The sequence below is a fragment of the Ambystoma mexicanum genome, chromosome 6p (assembly GCF_040938575.1).
Source record: "Ambystoma mexicanum isolate Mex_15411 chromosome 6p, UKY_AmexF1_1, whole genome shotgun sequence".
Lineage (NCBI taxonomy): Eukaryota > Metazoa > Chordata > Amphibia > Caudata > Ambystomatidae > Ambystoma > Ambystoma mexicanum.
In genome coordinates, this window is record NC_090935.1 from 801,610,571 (window position 1) to 801,631,093 (window position 20,523).

At 50.0% G+C, this 20,523-nt stretch overlaps 1 protein-coding gene across 1 annotated transcript in view; it reads right to left on the reverse strand.

Annotated features, from left to right (window-relative positions):
* CHD1 (chromodomain helicase DNA binding protein 1) overlaps nt 1–20,523 on the reverse strand; it is a 2,212,767-nt gene that overhangs the window by 3,594 nt on the left and 2,188,650 nt on the right. Inside the window, exon 36 of the mRNA XM_069625454.1 lies at nt 19,062–19,272. Coding sequence (XP_069481555.1) covers nt 19,062–19,272 — 211 coding nt within the window. The remainder of the gene's footprint in view (nt 1–19,061; nt 19,273–20,523) is intronic.

Consider the following 20,523-nt stretch of genomic DNA (forward strand, 5'->3'; position numbering starts at 1 on the left):
ATCGTTGGATGTTCACAAGTCATGAATTGCGGATAGACAGTCTGGAATGTGCGAGAGAGGAGGCTGTAGGGAGCCAGAAAGAGAGCGGCATGTCATTGCATAACACTGAAAGTTAAATAAGAAGATGGAGATTAGGTGGGCCACAGAGATTGAAGAGCCAGGGTGAGAGGTTAGAGCCCTAGGGAACCCTACATGTGGAGAAAAAGGTGGTAGAGAGAAAGGACCCAAGTTGGACGTGGGAGGTGAATACGCGCCAATAAGAGCCATAAGTGGTGTAGGAGGGAGGGTCGCATGTGACTCTATGAAAGATACCAATGCTGGAGAACAGGAATTACAGTTAAATAACATATTACTTCTCCAGCATTGGAAAATTCACAGATTCACATGCTGTTTGAACAGATTACAAAGCAGTACACACACAAGCATACAATTAAATAAATGGGCGGTGGTACGAGTATCACCTTCCGGAGAAAAAAAAAACTCACCATATGCAAACAGATGGTGAAGCACAGCCTCTGTGGAATCCCTGTTCACACAGTAGAATCTTGTAGGTATGACATGACCTCCATATGGCCACCCTGCAGATATCCAACAGCAGGGAACCAGAGACAAAGGCAGTGGTGGAAGAAATGGCGCTCATGGAGTGTGCCTTACGACGACTAGGGAGCTGCTCTTTGGTGTTGCAGTGTCAGTAGGTTTGATGGATCGATTAATTAATATTTATTTATTTCTATCGTGCTCGTACACAAGTGTTTCAGAGCGCGACAAGGCAAGGGAGGGGAACAGGGGAGAACAAAACAGCAATCTTACTAGGCCCAGTGACACTGAGAACGTGCAAGTGCATGGGAGAGGGGGGAGGGGAAAAGTGCAAGGAAGGGGGGAGAAGTGAAAAGTGCAAAGCAGAGGAGAAACAGATGACTAACAATAAATAAATAATAAAGGCAACCAACAGTGGTAATGCAGCCAGCAATTTGCAAGTGCTAGGTTTAAGGCAGCAGACAGGGTATGTCTGATAAGTGCAGGAAGAAAAAGGGGGGCTGTATGGGTACAGATACAGACCCCAGTGCAAGGGGTGGCCCAGAGGCAGTGCGGGAGGGTGGCAGGGTGAGCAGGTACCTGGCCCCGAAGGACAGAGGGTGGACAGGTGCACGGTGCCAAGAGAACAGATCAGCAGGGGAGAGGGGGAGCGAAGACAGAAGAAAAGAGGAAGGTCTTGAGGTGCTTCCGGAACCGGAGATGGTTCTCCTCAAGTTTTAGAGTGGCAGGGAGGCTGTTCGAGAGGGAGGCCCCAGCTGAAGACAGATCTACCCCCAGCTCGTTTCTTTGAAAAACGACTGACCCTGAGGGAGTAGGTGAGATAGAGGAACTGGACAGCCCTTTGCCGACAGCCCTAGGACCAAAAGCCTTGAACACCTGACAGGACTTGCAGTTGAGTCTGGTACGGGCAACATAATACTTCAAGGTCCACATGGGGTTCAGCGAATGCAGCGAGCATTTTGCCAGAGTGGAGGACGAAGCAAAAAAGGCAGGCAGGACCAATGGTTCAGTGAGATGGCAAGACAAATGCACCTTACGCATGAAGATTTGTCTGCAACATGACCTTGGAATTGTAGAACGCCGGTTGGGGAGGCCAGCATTACAAAGTCTGGATCTCACCAACCCAGAGGTGATGACAACCAAAACAGTCTTCCAGGAAAGGAAATGTCCGCTTTGTGCAAGGGCTCGAAGGGGGGACTCCTAAGCTTGGACAGAACAATGTTTCACCCCCACAGTGGGCTGGCATCCGCACAGGCGAGAAAGCCCAGGAAAGACCTTTAAGAAATTCTTTAAAAAGGCTCTGGGGCCATAGAGACGGCGTGGCCGAAGCGTGAATAAATCTGGAAATGGCCACCAGATGGACCTTAATAGAAGAGTGTGAAAGAACACTGCGGGCCAAGGACAGAAGGTATGGCAGAATGTCCTAAAGTAGGAAGTGAAAAGGATCAATGTGATTGGCAGTACACTAAATTGTAAAAACGCTTCCACTTATGATAGCAAGAGACCGTGGAGGGTGCGAGAGATTTTGCAAGAACATCACAGCAATCCTGTCGGAAATTGTCAGAATTATAGGAAAGCAGGAGCAAGGCCATCAGGTTGAGGGTGGCTAGGTTGTGTGTAGACCATTCCCTTGTCCATGGAGAGGAGGTTGAAAGGAGGAAGGAAACAGATTGGAAGTGCCTATGACAGGTTGGTGTGTTCAGAGTACCATAATTGGCTCGACCAGGCCAGGGCCACCAGGATCTGTCTGCACCGAAACTGAGCGAATGTGTAGAGAAATCTGTCCCTCAACAGGAATGTGAAGGCACCCTCCCACCAGACTTCAGGCTTGGGGGGATCCTGCTGGCAAATGCTCTGCACTTGGCATTCTCCCTGGTGGCGAAGAGGTTTATCTCCAGAACACCACAAGTCTGAAAGGCACGATGAAGCTTGTTGTGGAGGAGCTCCCCCCTCGTGGCAGGAGCGCAGGTCCCTGCTCAGGGAGCCGGCAATAGAGCTGTGGATGCCTGGCAGATGAAAGGGGGACAGGAACATCCAGTGGACAAGGGCCCAATTCTAGAGTGACTGTGCCTCGGTCGATAGGATTGGTGATTGGGTACCTCCATGTTTGCATGTATAAAACAAGGCAGTGGTGTTGATCGTGAACACCCGAATCAACTTCCCCTGGAGATGGAGTCGAAAGGACTTTTGGGTTCAAAACATTGCCCTCTATTCGAGGAGGGTTTCCCACTATTCGAGGAGGGTCTCCCCAAGAGGGCAGAACAGGAACCAAGAGTTGGGAATAGCTCGGTAGCACAGGCTACCTCGATAAACGAAGAGTGGCTCTCAGGGGACACTTGTGGGTAAAAATTGATGTATGCGCCAGGGGCCACCGGTAAGGGTTGCATGTACTCACTGACCCTCGGCGCACTCCAGAACAAACTTCGGAAGTCGAGTCCACTTCGGTTGCAGGTTCAAATCCTGCAGTTGTGCGGTTCTGCGGCTTTCAGGGGCTGCGTTCCAGGGATGATTCCGTTGTGGGACAGTGACGATTTCTCTGCTCCAGATGAAGGGATCAGGCCAATTCCACTGCAACAGGTCTGAGGGCACAGGGGGGGCACAGCAGCAAGGCACCCTCTAAGTTTGTCACCACAGCTGGGCGACACAACGACCACGTATATTCGGGTTCAGACGTACTCTCCTAATTCCAGACCTAGGAATGCTAGGTGTAAAGAAACTCGGCGGGAGAGTGTCTTATACCCAAAGATTACAGTCTCCAAAATGCTCAAGGTTGTCATCATCACCCCCCCCCGCTTTTTTCAAAGGCAGCAGGGAATCAGGGGCCAGGGACAGGCTTGCTGGCAGGGCCCCTCCAGGTCCGGAGCCGCAGACAAGTCCAACGGCTGTTGAGGGGGAGGCGTTGGTTGTACAGGAGGAGGGATCAGCATGACCGGTAGGGCCTCCACCAGAGGAGGGACCGGCACCGGGAAAGCTGGAGGAACAGGAGGGGATGCAAGGGGAGGAGGCCCAGGCAGCACCACTTGGGGGACAACCTCCTTCACAATGTCCTTCAGGAGCCCCTTCGTCTGAGAGGAACGCATGAGGAAGAGGAAGAGGAAGCGTTTGAAGAAGCGGTCCTCACTGGCTGTTAGGGAGAATTCTCTGTTAAGGCTAATTTCCCAAACCTAGTGAGTCCCGCAGCAGCTTTGCTGGATTTTTGGGGTTTATTTTTTTCTCCTGCTAAGAGTGAGACTCTTTTTCTCCCACTCTTAGACATGATTTGAGATATCCTTTGACTTTGTAATGTGTGTTATGGGCTATCGGGTCTTTTACTCCATAGGGTTTCATGTGGTTTTTGGTAAGTGTGTTACACAGCACCCTCAGTGCAGTAACACAGGGGTGTCATAGTGACCCCCAAACACAGACTCCATACCCTGGGACGGACTACTGTCTCCCGGGGCATGTAAAGTCACCACTGAGTTTACTAGTCTTAAATTGGGAACAGAACCAGTACAAACCATCATACTGTGGAAGTACTGGTAGGGGTAATTAGATTGCCCCTGGATCTGTTTTTCGAGGGGGCACTGTGCAGTCCCCCCTCGTCGAATTTCTGGCTGGTGGCAGTGGTTACCACGCAAAATATTCCATCGGAATATTTTCTATGGGATTCTCCCATTCATTTTAAACGCACCACTTTTTGGTGCAATGTTAAAGATACCGCTGGGTTATTTATTTACTATTTATTCCCCGGTTGGGTCTTTTTGTCAGAACTCGGTTTTAAAATGGCGTTTGTGTTCGCCTCTGTAACTCCAACCCAATTAGAGCCCTTTGTTCCACTTTTTGGCAGGCTTCTATACAGAAGCCTCCAAAAGTGGTGGCACTCTGTTTGGGTCTACAGGATGTGTGAGAGTGGGGTTTAGGCACCCTGGACTGAGTTGCCTCGGCAACTCAAGTCGCACTCTTGTATGATTGGCCCAGTGGTGAGCCGCCCGGCTCACCACTTAGCATGTTTGAGTGACAGCTAGGACTGATGAATGGGGGTTTTCTGCATAAAAGCAGGGCTTTGGGGACTGGAACTTCAGACGTCGCCACAGGACCTAAAGAATCCAAGGAGGGAGAAGCTGAGCCGACCTGCAACGACACCACCGGTGGAGCCCTGCTGAACAGTCTCACCACTTTTCCCGACGACAGAGAAGATCTTCATTCTGAGGAGTCTTCTTCCTTTGACTGGTGGGGATAACCAGTTTGCCCGTCCTATCGCCTTCCCGGATCATCTCGTGGCCGCCTTGCCTGTGCCAAGCACCCCGGCAACCGGGATACCACGATTTACCACTACCGCGAATAAAAGGGTAATACCTTTTAACCAGAGAACTCCGCGGCTGGTTTCTTCCCTGGCAGTGCAACGACCTTCAGCTTTCCTCCACGTCGAGATCTTCTCTTCCTCTGGATGACGCTGCGACTTGCACCCGCTGCCAGGAACAACTGCCCCCGCTTGAGGATCCTCTCCATTTTAAAGGTACTGTGTCCGCCTAGCCTCCCTTGCAACCGTCTATACGGGGTGTCTATTAAATCCTCGATTTACTACCTGGGCTGACCCTAGGCTGGGTAACTGAACTTTTTTTCAGCTGAACTAATTCCTTTTGAACTCCCTGCAAGACTTTTTCGAGCCTCTTAAACTGTGTGATCTCGGGCGCATTGGTGCTCTGCTCTCTCTAAGAGGGAGCCCTGCCTCTGAACTTTTTGCTCACAAGTCGAATTTGACTGTCCTGCCTTGCTGGGTGCTTCTAAAGTATTACTGTTGTGTGCTTTTCTAATTTCTGCCTTTTCCCTCCCTTTTTTTGATAACTTATTGGAGTGCCATCTTCAGTTAAACGCTCACCTCTGTCTGAAAATAAGTGGTGTTAACTAAGACTTGTCTGATAAGGAATAAGGGATGCATATATATCAATAGTGACTGTTTTGAACTTGCTTACAATAATAGTGCTGGAGTGTTTCTATAAGTGTGTCTTTAAATAAATAAGTATATACTTTGATACCAAAGCTCTGGTCAGTGTTTGCTTGTGCTACTGTATTTTGGTACCTATCTTGTATACTCTATATACTGTCTAACTCTTCTTGAGAGAAGTCTGGCTGCTCAGCCACAGCTACCAGGTAAATCTGGGTGGTACAGACTGCTACCAATTGGGTTTACTGCCAACACCTGTAGTCTTAAGCCTTTTGCAGTGGTCCCTAAGGGAACTGCACAGGTGTCTGCCTAACACTGGCCGCCGGCTCCCTAAGAGCCCTGCCCTCTGAGGCGCTGGCCTCTGCTCTTGGTCAAAGCGCAGAGGCACCTGGTACGTGTAGCTGTAGGGATGTGATGGGTACATGTACCCCTGCAGGGACCAAAACCCTGCACCGTAGGTTCCGCTGCCGCTTTCAGAAGGAAGGGGGCTGGAATCATCCTGCAAAGCCCACTTGATGGGCGAAAGCACTGGCGTGCCTTGAGCTGGTTCCAAGATGGCCACCTGCCTGGCAGGCTCTGCCACGTGCCGCTCCACATTTTTAAGCCTTGCGCCATGCCCTGGGCAGGAGGGCACAAAGGCCCTGAGGCAAGAGAGGCCTCAGACATGAGGATACAGATTGGGTCTTGCACCCGAAGCAGAGAGTTGGGCTACATGCTGGCACTCTGAGGGAACACAGAGGAAAGCAAGACACAGACAACAGTGCAGTGATAAAGGTTTTATTAAATGTGTAGTGTGTGTGCGTTTTATTTGTGAGTCTGGGAGAAACCACCCAGCCCAGTATGGGGCTGGATGGAATGTTAAAAGCAAAGGACATACCAATAGAAAATAACTCCCCTGCCCAAGAATGGGCTGGGCAGGGGAGAGAAGAAGAGAATCCAGCAGGATTTAAAAATAAGGACAGTTGAAAAAAGGACAGTTGAAGGAGAGAGACACTTACCTGGGGGGTAGCTGTCTCGAGCAGTCCCCTAGGGCCTTAATCCTGACTGGGCTGCTCAGCCATGTCCCAAAGGCAAACCGTGTGGCCAGCAAGGTGGGCCTGTCATCGGGAAAACATTCTCCTGGGCTGCATAGGTCACAAGCAGCCCCCGGAAGGGAATGCAAATAGAAAAAAAACAAAAAAAACGAAGACACTATGGACTTCATAGCCTGTGGTACTGGGAAGAGGGACTCAGTTAATGGAGATTAAAAGTACCATTGAACATAATGAGGTCTAGTTGTTGTAGAGTGAAGCACCTGGGTGGGACATTTAAATTCCCAAATGAGGTACAGCTGAAGGAAGGAGATGCTGAAGGAGAAGAAGAGGCGACAGCAGCAGGTCTGAATGCGGGACCCGCTGTGGAAGCAGGAGAAACGCCAGTTTACGCCAACACGGGAGAAGGTATGTGGCCATGTAAAGAGCGCATTGGAAGCAGTATTGGCAAAGGCTATGCCATGTGGGAAACAAGCTCACAACACGCTGTGAACCGCTCCAGTAGGAAAGCAGAAGCAGAGACAGGGCTGCCAAAGCTCCACCAAAGTACTGCGTTTACAGCGGCAGTAATACTGGAGCTGGCAGCAGAGCGGACAGACCCTAGAAGATCCAAAGTTCAAATGAGCAAAATGGAGACACAAGAGAAGACCAGTGAGTTGGCCTGAGAGGTCAGGTGATCCGATCCCAGGGCATTCCGAATAAGACAATTAGATGAAACTAATGATTTTGAATACCGAACAATGGAAGAAAGACAAAGGCAGCAGGGGTACACCTTTTCTTATATGGGACACCAACTGGAGAAAACCTGGGACTTGCATTGCCAACAGCCAACAGGCTAGAGAAGAATAATACAGAAGCAACAAGGATGCAACTCCCTTTTCATGGGATACCAATCTGGGGCGATCTGAAACCCACACTGCAAAGAGTCAAAAGACTATAAAGACGAGCAGTTGTTGTTCAGACCTCCTTACATCGGATACTGGTGCGGAGAATCTTGGAATAAGCATGGTCATCAAACACAAGTTTCATCCTGGCAGGCGGGGTAAACCAGGAAAAGGACCTATAGCAGTTAGTCCTGGCAAGTGAGTATACCAGGAAAGAATATGATGATTTGAAAGTCTGTTTGTGACAAAAGGTGTGTTGCAAGGAACGTGTTACCTTTTACACCTTTTGATGAACTGTTGCATTACAAAAAGTCGTTCATGTGCATCCTGACAAAAGTGTTTCCTTTGAGCAAAAAAGTATGATGTGCTAAAAATGACTTGACAATTTGAAGAGAATAATTTCCTCGGTTTATTAACTTGTGTTTTGAGGGAGTGACATTTACTTTACCAAGCCATAGACCTTGGAGAACAACAGTTGTTTTGATTTGTGAACAAGCATCTGTGAGAGACATTTATCTTGCCAAGTCAAAGAGTAAATGGAAAATACTTTTTGTGTTTTTTGTACTTTTTCAGTATCTGAACGGAACTTTATTGCCTCAGAACTTTACTTGGGGTATTCCTGAATTGATCCAGGGGAAAGGAGTTCAACACTGGTCACAAGGAGTACTTTCTAAAACATTTGAATTTGTATATTGTTTGGTAGAACTGAAGACAAACTTTCCTTGTATCATTTTGTTGTGTGTATACGTGTGAGGGTCAGAGACCTTTTGGACAGTAGGTCACTTTTCTTTAGTTTGCTAGGCAGGGACATCCCCGTTAGGTTAGGGAAAGATGGGCATTTATCCCACCCCTTTCTATTTAATAAAATGGCAAATCCTGAGAATACTATACCTTTTGGTCCACCTCGCATTTCTGTCTCCTCACATTTGCCATCGACGACCAAAGACCACTCGTGTGCAGATCACTGTGGCGGAACGCCCCAGCCCTTCAGGGACGCATCCGTGACAACTTGCGTCTCTGGCCAAGGTGTGCAAAAGAGTTCCCCCCCCCCCCACCATTATGCTCTCCCTGTTGGTCCAACAGGAGAGGTCGCTGGCCACTGCTCTCGATATCTGGAGGACACCCAAACTTTTTGCAAAACTGTAGTCACTGTAGTGACTAGAGTACTCGGTCCATAGTACCCTTCCATCCATCCATGTGGGTGTCCCAAAACATGGGGATGATACCAGAACCTTTGGCAGCGAAAAAAATGGAGCTTCCCCTTTAAATTTAGTATAGCCCGCACAGGTGTCTGGCCTTGGGCAAGCGAACAGCATGCTGAGGCTCCATCCTCTGGCACCTCATCTCAGTCCCCTTTGAAAACATCAGATGCTTAGATACCTGGCTACACTTATTACATATTAGCCCCTGGCATAAAAGCGGAGGAAGGTGGGCGGGACGTATGGAGAAAAGGGGACTATCGACTAGCAGAACTCTAGTCACTATAGTGAGTAACTTTAATTACTCATACATCTTGTGCCCTTTCCTCCATCCTTGTGGGTGATTCCACCGAACAAGACCATAGGGTTGAGCCGCAACAACCTAACTTATGCCTAGGAAGAAGCAAACAGGTTCTTCAGAATAGCCTGTCTAAACTCAGCATCACGCCTGGAGCTGGTGTCCAGGGAATAGTGTCTGCAGAAAGCCAATGGAGTGGCCCGAGTAGCCTCCCTGCTGATGACATCCCAGGAAGCAAGTATCTGAAACGGGACAGCCGTGGCCTTAGCCCTCGCCGCATGGGCATGGAATCCCTCCAGGATTGGTTTGCTCATTATCGTATACACCTCAGAAATGGCCTGAACCATCCAACGATAGAAGCCTTGGAAGCCTGAGAGCTGGGGAGGAGCTCCCGAAAGTGACAAACAGTGCCCCAGGCTGCCTGAAAGATCTCCTGATTCAGATGAAATAGAAACCACCTTGGGAAAGAGGTTTGGGCGAGTGTGTAAGATGACCATGTCATTGTGAAACGTGGTGAAAGGCTTGCACGAAGACCACGCCTGCAGCTAGCTGCCTTTTCACAGAGGTGAGAGCCCCCAACAAAACTGTCAGTGTCACCAGCTGAATGTCCACAGAGGCCATCTGCTTGAAAGGTTTGCGCTGCAAGAATCACATTGAAGTCACAGACCGGGTGCGGCCTGTGCACCGGAGGAAAAAGCCTAGACAACCCCCTAAAATCACTGTATTAGCAGCCAAAAAAACACATATGTAGAGTTCTTGTACGCCCCCCGATGGCCGCCAAATAGGTGTGGCAAGTATCCATCTGCACTGTAGAACGAGCCAGGTGCGCTCAAAAAGCCAGTACATCGTCCAGCGGAAAGGTGACAGGATCCAGACCCTTTTCATGAGCCCAATGGCAGAACCTAGTCTATTTGCTCTTACTCCGACTGAGTAGAGGGCCGCCTGGCCTGTTGAATGATGCCCCAGTTGTCATCTAAAAATTGGGCATGCTGAAGCCTCAGCTGGTCAGGAACCAGGCAGCCTGGCAGGGTCTGAATGTTACACTGCGCCGCCATGCTGCGTCAGGAAGCCCCTGTTGGGATTCTGAAGGAGGCCAGGCCCCTGGGAGCGTACCTTCAGCAGATCCAAAAACCAGGCTCTTGAAGGCCAGTGGGGGCAATCAAGATGAGGCTGCAGCCCACCTAAGCCCAGGACTTGCAGAGGGTCTGTTGGAGCAGAGGAGGGTGGGGGAGCGCATAACCCTGCGGCCCTGCCAACAGATCTGGAATGCATCTCCCAGAGACCCCCGACCTGCCAATCAAGCAAACTGGGGACACTTGGAACTCTGAGGAGATGCGAATAAGTCCAGGTCTGTGAACCCACAACCCTGGATCAGGGGCAAGAAGGAGTCAGGGTGTAACTCCAACTCATAGGTGTTGAACCCCAAGAGGCTAAGCTGGTCCACTTCCGCATTGCTGTCCCCTGGGTGGTGGACTGCAGAAATCCAAATACCCTCCATCAGGGCCCATTCCCAGATCTATACAGCGCCCATACAGAGGAGGATTGGGGGTTCGGATGACACCCTGCTTGTTCAAGTAAACATAGTAGTGGAGTTGTCCATCCTGACCAGAACTGCCTGTCCCTAGTAAAGGGCAGAAAAGAGTTGAGGGCCAGGAGCTCGAGCAGATTGATGAGCAGGAGGGCTTCCGCCTTGGACCATGCGCATTTATCATGTAGCCCTCCAGTTTAAAGTAGCCCGATCAGCCCGAAAGAGAGGATTCCGTTGTCCCCACCAGGGTAGGATCCAGTCGGGTGAAGGAAGGGGGGGCCCCCACTGCCTGTCCGACTAAGACCCCCGTCTCCTGATCCCAATTGGCTGCCAGGTGGAGCTGGAGGCGTTTCATCTTGAGGAAGCCATGCTACACCATGAGCACACAGGATGCCATCAGACCCAGAAGGTGCTGGAACCACCATGCTGAGTTGGTCGAGTTGGCCAGAAAGTGCTCAGTCGCCTTGCGAAGGGAGAAGAGCCTCTTGACGTGGGAAACACCTGCTGAACTACTGTGTTCCAACGCACCCCCAGGAAGACCAGATCCTGGCAGGGGCACAACTATGACTCTGCAGTAGAGGGAAACCCCAGCTGTAGAATATGCACCGATCCATGGCAGGAGTGTACCACCCCCTCGGGTGAACTGGCCCTCACCAGCTAGTTGTCCAGTTCATTGTATATGCGATGGCCCTCTAGGTGGAGTTGACCCGCCACTGAGTTAATCAACTTGGTAAAGACACGAGGGGCCGAAAGGAAGCACCTTGTATAGAAAGTGGTACGACATAATCGGGAACCGCAGAAACTTCCAATGCGGCCGGTAGATGGGGACATGCAGGTATGCATCCTTAAAGTCTAGGGAACACATCCAGTCCCCTGCACAAAGAGACTGCTATGTGCTCGGGAGTAATCATCTTGAAGCTTTTGAGAGTTTAATGACAGATTTAGAAAGGACAAGTCCAGGACTACCCTCAGGCCAGCCTGGTTGTTCTTGTGTACTGCAAAAATCCTGGAGTAGAACCCATAACACCTGTCTGACTGAGGAACCGGTTCCATTGCCTGCATCTCCAAGAGTGAAAAGACCTCCTTTAAAAGAGCCGGGGACCCAATCTGAAGAAGAGGAGAGGATGGTAAAGAAAGAGGAAGAGTGAAGCCCATGGAGACTATGGATAGGATCCAAGGATTCTTGCAAAGATACTTCCAGCTGTCCTGGAAAAGAGCCAGTTGGCTCCCTACTGGGGAGCTGTGTTCCCCTACCGTGACAACACTGTTTCTTGGCATCGGAGGCGGGATTGGAAAAACACACGTGAAGTCCTTTGCTGTTCCCGTTCCCTCCTGTTGTCGCAGGGCAACCTATCAGGCCTCTGCATACCAGAAACCCCTTGAATCCGGTGAAGGAGATGGGTTTCAATTCGGCCCTGCCTTGAGTCAGAGGAAATTACTTTTACCCTGGCTTAGTCAGGATGGTCAAGGATTTGGAGGTTTGCATAGAGGTTTTCTTCTTTGTCAACTCATTATCGGTTGATGAATGAAAAAGGTCCACGCCCTCTAAGGGAAGGTCTAAGATCCGCTCCTGCACGTTAGAGGAAAATATATTGGGCATGCATCCATGCCGTCCTTCTCATCTTGACCCCCAAGCACAGCCCTCTGCTAGCTGTGTGGATGTGGGGGACCGAAGACTCCGTGAGGTCCTGCGCAAGGGCCCAGGCATCTGCCAGACCGGCCTGCCTTTCCAGAGGGAGGTCGGGCAGAAATTCCCAAGCTCTTGCCACAGCTTCTGGTTAGACGCAGCCAATAGGGCATCAGGGTTGGCCTGTCGTAGATGCTGCCCTGATATAGCATTGTTTGCCCAAATACTGAAGGAACTTGTCCTCCTTAGAAAGACAACTGGAGGCAGCTCCCGAGTAGGAAGACGAAGAAGACAATGTTTTCGAATAGAGTGAGGCTGCAGCCACCACCGAAGAGTGAGGCTGAGGGTGGGAGGCCAGGAGAATTGGCTCCCCATCCGTCAGCCTGAACAACTTCTTGTTCATCTGGGCATTGACCCTGGGCTTCTCCCAGACCTTCCTCGCCACCTGCAGGACATACTTCTGGAGAGGGATACCTGAACAGATCATGGTACGTTTGTCTAGCGCTCCCGACTCATGGGGGGGCTCCTCAGGGAGGGGGACCCCTACCCCCAACAACTCTGCAAGGTCCTTCGTTTAGGGTTCATAGTCCTGGGAGTTGTTGAAATCATCGCCATCGTCCATCTCTCTCTCCCCCCTTTTTCCAGACTGAGGGGAGTCCGGGCCCTGGGACATAGGGGTCAGCGGAGTCCCCCCTAGATCCAGGACCAAAGAAAGATCCAACAGTTGCCGAGGGGGAGGCGTTGGTGGTAGAGGAGGTGGCGGCAGAGGATATTGGACAACCAGCAAGGCCTGGACCAGGGGAAGGACAGGCACTGGCAGCGCTGGAGGAACCAGCGGAGGAGGCTGGAGGCACAACCGGAGGGATCACCTCCTTGACAATGTCCTTTAGGAGCTCCATCACCTGCGGGGAACAAATGAGGAGTAAGCGCTCAAAGAAGCGGTTCTTGGAAGCCGCCGGGTCCAGAGTGGCCCAGCCCTCGGCAGCGCTAGGCCTCCATTCCTGATCAAAGCACTGAGGTGCGTGGGGCGTATAGTCATAAGGCTGCAAAGGGTAGATGTATCCTTGCAGAGACCACCCACCTGTACCGTACAGTCCGCCGCCGCTTCCTGAGGGTAGGGGAATGGGACCTTCTTGTAGGGCCCATTCAATAAGCGAGAGCGCGGGCAGACCCGCGTTGGAATCCAAAGCGGCTGCAGACCTAGCAGGCTCTGCCAGGTGCATGTCTGCTATCTTGGGGCCATGCACCACGCTCTGGGAAGGGGGGCGACAAGGCCGTGCACCATGTGCCGGCTCAGACATGCCTTGGGTCTTGCACCCAAAAAAGAACTGTTGACCTCCAAGCTTGCTCTGGTAGGCGTTGAGGCTGTAGTCTGAACGCCCCGACTCCACGACCTCAGAGGAAACTCCGGTAGGCAATGCACCCTCTGCCTCTGCACTGGTAGTCGTGTCGGATCGTACTGAGGACCGACTCTTGAAGGAAGAACACAACGATCTATTGGCCCTTGGGGCTGAAGAGGACGATGAACTTGATTGTCCCTCTGTGGATCACCCGATGGAGCCCCCTCGGCCTGGGGCCGTTATCCTTGACAAAGTCTGCCCACGGATCGCCCGAAGAGCCCCTCGACTTGGGAGCGAGTAGCCTTAGAGGCCTTGGAAATGCCAGAACCAGAATCCAAAGAACCCTTGCCCATGGCAACCCCTGGGAAGGGGTCACTGCACTGAGGAGCCATAGTAAACAAAGGGCCTACCTTGTCTTGCCGTGAGGTCCTGGAGACAAAGTCTTTGAGGTGAGCTGGAGAAGAAGTGTGGAAGATCTCCCTCAACACTACAACCTATTCTTCAATGCCCGGTAACCGAGAGCGCTGCAAGCCACGCACGTGTACCAGCGGTGGTGGGGCCTCAGGCACTCATCTCGTGAATCCTCCTGCAGCCAACATGCGTCGGGGAGGCAAAGCACGGAAGGGAGGTTAAATAAGATTGAAATACAAAGAAGGGGAGCAAGCGCAAAGCTAAAAGAGTCTTTGCGCTGGCTGCCAGATCCGACACCGTCCATGCGGAAAAAGGGACTCAGGTGAGGCACCGGAGGGCGGGGCCTTGGCAGGGCCTTCACACGCCTGAGGCTGCGACGTCATGCGCTGTACTAAATTTAAAGGAGAAGCTCAATTTTCCGCTGCCAAAGGTTCCAGTACCGTCCCCATGCAGTATGTATGAGTAATCCTGGCTGGCCTCTCGCAGCACAGAAAATGCAGGAGGCCATGAGAATGAAGATGTGGAGGAAGGCAGAAGCTGGCAGATTCATGGGAGTTCTGAAACTGTGTGATCATCTGACCGATGTTGGTGAGACTGTAAGGGAGAATTCTCAAAAATATGCTAATTTCCATCGAGACCCCCAGCAACTTTAATTTTTTAACCTGGAGAGAGTGAGACCCTTTTTTCCGCTCTCTCATGCATTTTACTGTGATCTTATACACTTTCTTTTTTGGTTATGGAGTCTAACCAACTCCATAGGCATCATCTTTATGATATATGATATGGCATTTATAACGCGCCTATACACAAGTGTTTCAAGGTGCGGCGAGGCAGGGGAGGGGAACAAAGGGAGGACGAAAAGCGATCCTACTAGGCCAGGTGTCATTCAGATCGCACAAGTGCGTGGGAAGGGGCAGGGACAGTGCAGTACATGGCAAAGATGATAACAAGTAAGTAGCGGCCAGCATGTGGCAAGTGCATGGTAAGTGCAGACAGCAGGTGTCAAGAGCTGGGAGGGGGGGCTGTAGGGAATACAGAGAACAGTCCCCAAGTGCGTGGGTTGCCAGGTGGGCAGTGCAGGTGTGAAACGCTGGCAGAGGACCTGGTCCCGAGATCAGAGGGTGTCCAGACAGCCAGTGTAGTTCCAGTTACAACTGGAAGGCCAGCAGAGGAGGGGGGGAGGAGAAAAAGCAGAAGCAAAGAGAAAGATTTTGAGGAGCTTTCGGAACCAGAGATGGTTCTCCTCCAGTTGCAGGGATGGTCTTCCAGACGGAGGCCCCAGCCGAGGAAAGAGATCTCCCACCAACTTGTTGCTTGGAGAAGCGACTGACCCTGAGAGAGTTGGAGGCGGATGAGCGAAGAGCTCGAGAAGGGAGGTATTTAGGAAGAGAGAGTTGAAGGTACTGAGGCCCCAGAAGGCATTGTGGATGATGCAGAGGGTTTTGAACGTAATCCTCGCAACCACTGGGAGACAGTGCAGAGATTTCAGTCCTGCAGAGATACGATCCGTGGGCTTGAGGCCAAGGACAAGTCTCACAGTCCTGTTCTGGATGAGTTGCAGAGGGCGGAGAGTAGAAGCAGGCAGATTTAGAAAGAGGCTGTTGCAATAGTCCAGCCTAGAAAGGACCAGAACTCTGGAGACAGTGAGCTTCTCCGGGAAGGAGAGGAAAGGAAGAATACCTTTGAGGAGGCGCAGCTGGTTATGTGACTTCTTAGAGACGTCAGAGATGTGAGGAGAGAAGGAGAGTGTGGAGTCGAAGATGACCCCAAGGTTTTTTGCCTTGCATGTGGGAGCAGGAAGAGGGCCAAGTGAGGCCGGCCAGAGAGCTGCAGGGAAGGAGGGAGCGGGTGTGAATCTCAGTCTTACTAGCATTAAGACAGAGGTCATTGGTGGCACACCACTCCTGGATAGCAGACAGACAATCAGATGCGGGAAGGAGAGGAGGAGGCCGAGGGTAGCCTGAGAATGAGCTGGGTGTCATCTGCATTTACAATTGTGTCACAAAGCACCTTCAGTGTAGTAACACAGGGAAGACCTTTAGATTTCCCATGGTTTAAATACCTTGTCTGGGTTTAACTACTGTCTCCCAGAACAGTGGAGTGAAATTGACTTCACGCAGTCCTGTAAAATTCTAGACCCAGCACACCCTATCTTACTAAACAGTGCTGGTGGGGTTACTTAGTATCCCCTGTGTCTAGTTACTAATGTAGCATTCATATGTTACCCTTTCCTCTCGGAATGGCTGATGGCAGCGATTTACCCTGACCGCAAACTGTTTGCAGCTCCGGTAATGTTAAATCGCGGGAGCCATGTTTTTCAAAATGGCGCTGAGCCCCCTTTGTTAAAATGGTCCCGGTCTTCTTTTTTCATCATTTCTTTGTGGAAAGGTCCTTCCAGTTTTTCTCAACGGGCCAAACCAGGTTTGGTCTCTTTGTTCATTCGCCTTTGGCGGGCTTCAGGAGTGAAACCCGCCTCTGGCTCCAGAGTGTCTGGGGTAGGCAGGAAGTGAGGGAGCTGGCCGAAACTCCCTGTGCTTAGTCTCCTAGGAGACCCAAATGCACTCTGACAATTGGCTAGCTGACTGTCCGTCAAGGAAAGCCACCCTGCTGGGTGAGTGGCAGCTAGGCTGGAATGAATGGGAGAGAAATGAATAAAAGGCGAGTCTCTTGGCTTGGATGGCAGAGTCGACCACTGGTCGAAGGAACCGAAGAAGAGGTTGAAGAGACCGGCTTCTGCAACTCCTGGACCGTTGGTTTGCTCGGTGAAACCCTGCTGCAGGTCCGAATCGACAAGTTTGCATCGACAGAGAAGCCCTGCAAAGGACGACTTCTCCCTTTGAGTTGGTAGGACCAATCAACTCCCAAGTAAGCCACTTGGACACCCATCTCGGAGCTGGTTGCATTTCCCCAGAGTTGCTGCAGGAAACCGTAAGCCAGGGAGAGGGACACCAGATTGTGTGCGTTGCTTGTAAGCTGGCCTAAAGCTTTTGGAATATCCTCTGGACTCCCACAAAGCAAGACTGACCAAGCCTGACCCCCCCCCCCTCAGTGTGGGACCTCACATGTGAGGAAAGTCCACCTTGACAGCCAGGAACCGCGTTTATTGCTATTTGCTGTAGCGCAAGGAGCTGAAACGCGAAATAGCCACTCAAAGTAAAGTTGCCGGTTGCCAGCCAGCTTTGATGGTGTCCCCAAACGTCCTCCCTCTTGTCCCCACGACTGAGGCCCAGGAACAGTGAGATCTGCAGAGCTGTACAGGAACAGAAGTCTTCAGCTGCATCTTTTTCTTCTTTACTAAGGTACTGTAAAACTAGCCTAAGAGAACTTACCTCTTACTGTGCAAGTGCTTGTAACGTCTGCAACTCACAAGTCTAATCAGCTTGTGGCCCTACATTTGGTTCTTCTTTTTATCAAAGACTCCTAAGAACTTGTGCAAAGACTTTTTCATTTACTTACCTGAAGCGCTGCATCCTATACAAAGACTTTTGTCCATTGAATTTGGCTTAGCCTATTGAATTGAATGACTCTTCCCTTGTTATCTAAAAGTATTTGCCCTGCTTAAGAATATTTGTAATTTCTTGTGTTCAAAATAACCTTTGCCTTTTACAAACTCTTGAGAGTATTCTGTATGCCAACAGTAAGGTATTAATGTCTCCAGCACCCTTGTTACTGAAGTCACCTGTGGGTGTAGGTTGTGTCTGTGGGCCATCCCAAAAGGGCCTTGTCTGATCCAGAAACTCAGAGTGTACAGTACTGAAGTATATGTGTGTGTTACTATTCTATTGCTCCCTTCTGAAGAAGGCTTTATAACTGACACATTATTAATTGTTTATGCAAGAAACCTTGAGTGTAAGAGTTTATTTGAATACCTGTAACTGTGAATATGTGTTTAACTCCACTACAGCTCACATTTCCCCTCTTGAGATAAGCCTGGCTCCTCAACACGCTACCAAAACTGTGTAGTACAAGCTTATACCAAAGGTTGGGTTGCCTATACCTGTAGTCTTAGTTATGTGTAGTGTTCCCAGAGGGTACTGCATTAAAACTTTGCCTAACACTCTCTCCTTGGGTTGGAGGGACCTCCCTGCCCGCGTGTCCAGGAATGCACCATTAAATTGGAACCTCTACGTTGGAGTGGAATGGGACTTTTGGAAATTCAGAGAAAAGCTGAACCTGTGAGGTGCCTCGAAACCTGCCATGGGGACCTACTCTGGATCAAGCAGTTGTCCAAGTATGGGAATACACAGTTGCCAGCTCTCCGGAGGTCTGCAGCGACTAACCTTCATAAGCTTGGTGAAAACCCTGGGAGCTGATGTTGGGCCAAAGGAAAGCATTTTGAACTGGTAATGAATGTCCCCAATGATGAACCATGGCAATCGGCTGGGCTTCTGATGGATCGGCATGTGAAAATAGGCGTCCTGAGGATTCAATGACATCAACCAGTCCTGGAGTGGCAGAACTTGGAGAATCTCCCTCAGGGTCACCATCCTGAAGTTGTCCTTCCTCAGGATCTTGTTCAAGGCCCTAAGGTCCAGATTGGGACAGGGTCCTCCCCCTTTCTTGTGCACGATCCTGAACCTCTCGCCTTGGCTTGCACATCCTCCACTGCACCCTTTAGTAGCACTTTCACCTCTTCCTGGAAGCACAATTCCGGCTGCCGAGGAAGGGGTGGAGGTGGTCTGTCTGGTGGTCTTTTGAGAAAGGGGAGGCAATATCTCAAATTGACTAACTGAAGGACGTGAGCATCAGAAGTGATTTCCTTCTACCTGTCACAGTGCCAGGAGACTCTTCCTCCAAATGGTAAAATATGTGGGGAGAACTCAAAGGCTTTGCGTGCGCCACTGACCTTTCTCTCCATGCAAGTATGGAGGAAAGCGAACGGAACGTGGGGGCATACGATGGTTTGCCCCCGATTTCACCTGTGCCACAAGCCCCCATTGACCGCTGTACACCTGTACTGGGGATGTGTGTGTATATATACACTCATTACTAGTTCAAAATGCTTTCCTTTGGCCCAACATCTATATTTATATAGGGAGGTGTTTCACCAGTGAACTATGAGATGTTGGAGGTCCACAGTGCAAAGCATTGTAAAAGAACCACTCAAGAATCTACTACACAGAACATGCTACAATGTGATGCAGTGTGATCTGCACCAGATGAAACTAAATTCTACAACTGTCAATTCTGTAAAATGAGGAAGGCATATATCACCAAATCTAAAACACTGGATGGGGAAATGCACAATGACACTCTGATCCAAGAATAAAAACATAACATACCTGCTCTCCTGTTTATAGTGATGATCCCAATCTCTGTGGTCCTTGCCATTGCTGAATGAATATGGTCTTTTCCTAGAGTCATTTTTGTTGTACGACTCTCCCTGATGTCTGTCTTTGTGATGATCATGATACTGAGAAGAATGTCTATCAGAAGAATAGCTATCTCTGCTGCTGTCATCATGGTTTGTATTTTCTTTAAGCCTGTCCACATCTGATTTGAAATAAAAGTGTCACTACATTACAGTACAGATGGCTTGAAGGTTAATGAGTATCAATGATATAGTGAACACAACCAGGCGATACTTCTGGTCAAACAATAGAAATAATACTATTAAATACAAATATGAAATATTAAATATTGCAAACAAATCGCACCATAAGCCTGCTTAATGATTTACTGCATACATAAAAATTAAATTTGCTCAGAAACAAATCACAGTCTTGTAGACCTCTAATGGGGACTTTGATGAAAGGCCTTTCTGAAAACATTGTTTGATGACCTGCTAAAGTGTCTTTTTAGATTAATTAATATATTTATTGTGCATTTGTACGGCCGCTTATACATGAAGTAAATTGTGTTTCAAAGTGCCCACGGGCAGCAGGGAGGGTACATGGGAATGAAGAACAAATACAACAATGAAAGATAGAGGCGGACCTACTAGGCCTTGTGAGCATTCAGAACGTGCAAGTGCAGAGAGAGAGAAGGGATGAGGGAGTGGGGTGGGGAGTGTAAAGTGCTAGGTTTATCAAGAGGGAAGTGCGCAACTGTTAAGTGCCTAGGTGGAGAGGTCAGCTGCTAATAAATATGTTGGAGCAGTACCGTGGTGACATAGGCCAGTGGGTGCCAAGACTAAGTGCTGGGAGGGATGAAGGCTGTAGGTGATTGGGTTGTGGGAGGCCAGGACCCAGGAAGACAAATAAGGGCCCTGGTCACCAATCTCGGCAACTGTGGGATTTAACAAGGGAGGAAGGGAAAGAGGAGGTGAAAAGGAAAGTCTTGGAGTTTCTGGAATTTGAGGAGATCCGGCTCAAGACGAAGAGGAAGGGGGAAGCTATTCCATAGGAAGGAGCCTGCTGAGGAAAGAGATTGACCACCAGTTTGCTGTTTAGCGAAATGCTTAACACACAGAGTTGGTGCCCGAGGAACGTAAAGATCTAGAGGGACAGTAGTGAGAGCAAGCTGTAGATAGCGTGGCCCTCGGCCCCAGACAGCCTTGTGGATGATGCAGAGGGATTCAATTTAATCCTTGCAGCAACCGGGAGCTAGTGGAGAGTTTTTTTGGCTGGAGAGATGTGGTCCCTGGGCTTGAGGCCAGGGATCTTGCAGGCCTATTCTGGATTAGCTGGAGGGGTTGTAGAGAAGAAGAGGGTAGATTAAGGAAAAGGCTATTGCAGTTGTCTAGCCTAGAGAGAACCAGAGCTCTTGAGACCCTGAGCTTCTGGGAGGAAGTTAGGAAAGGAA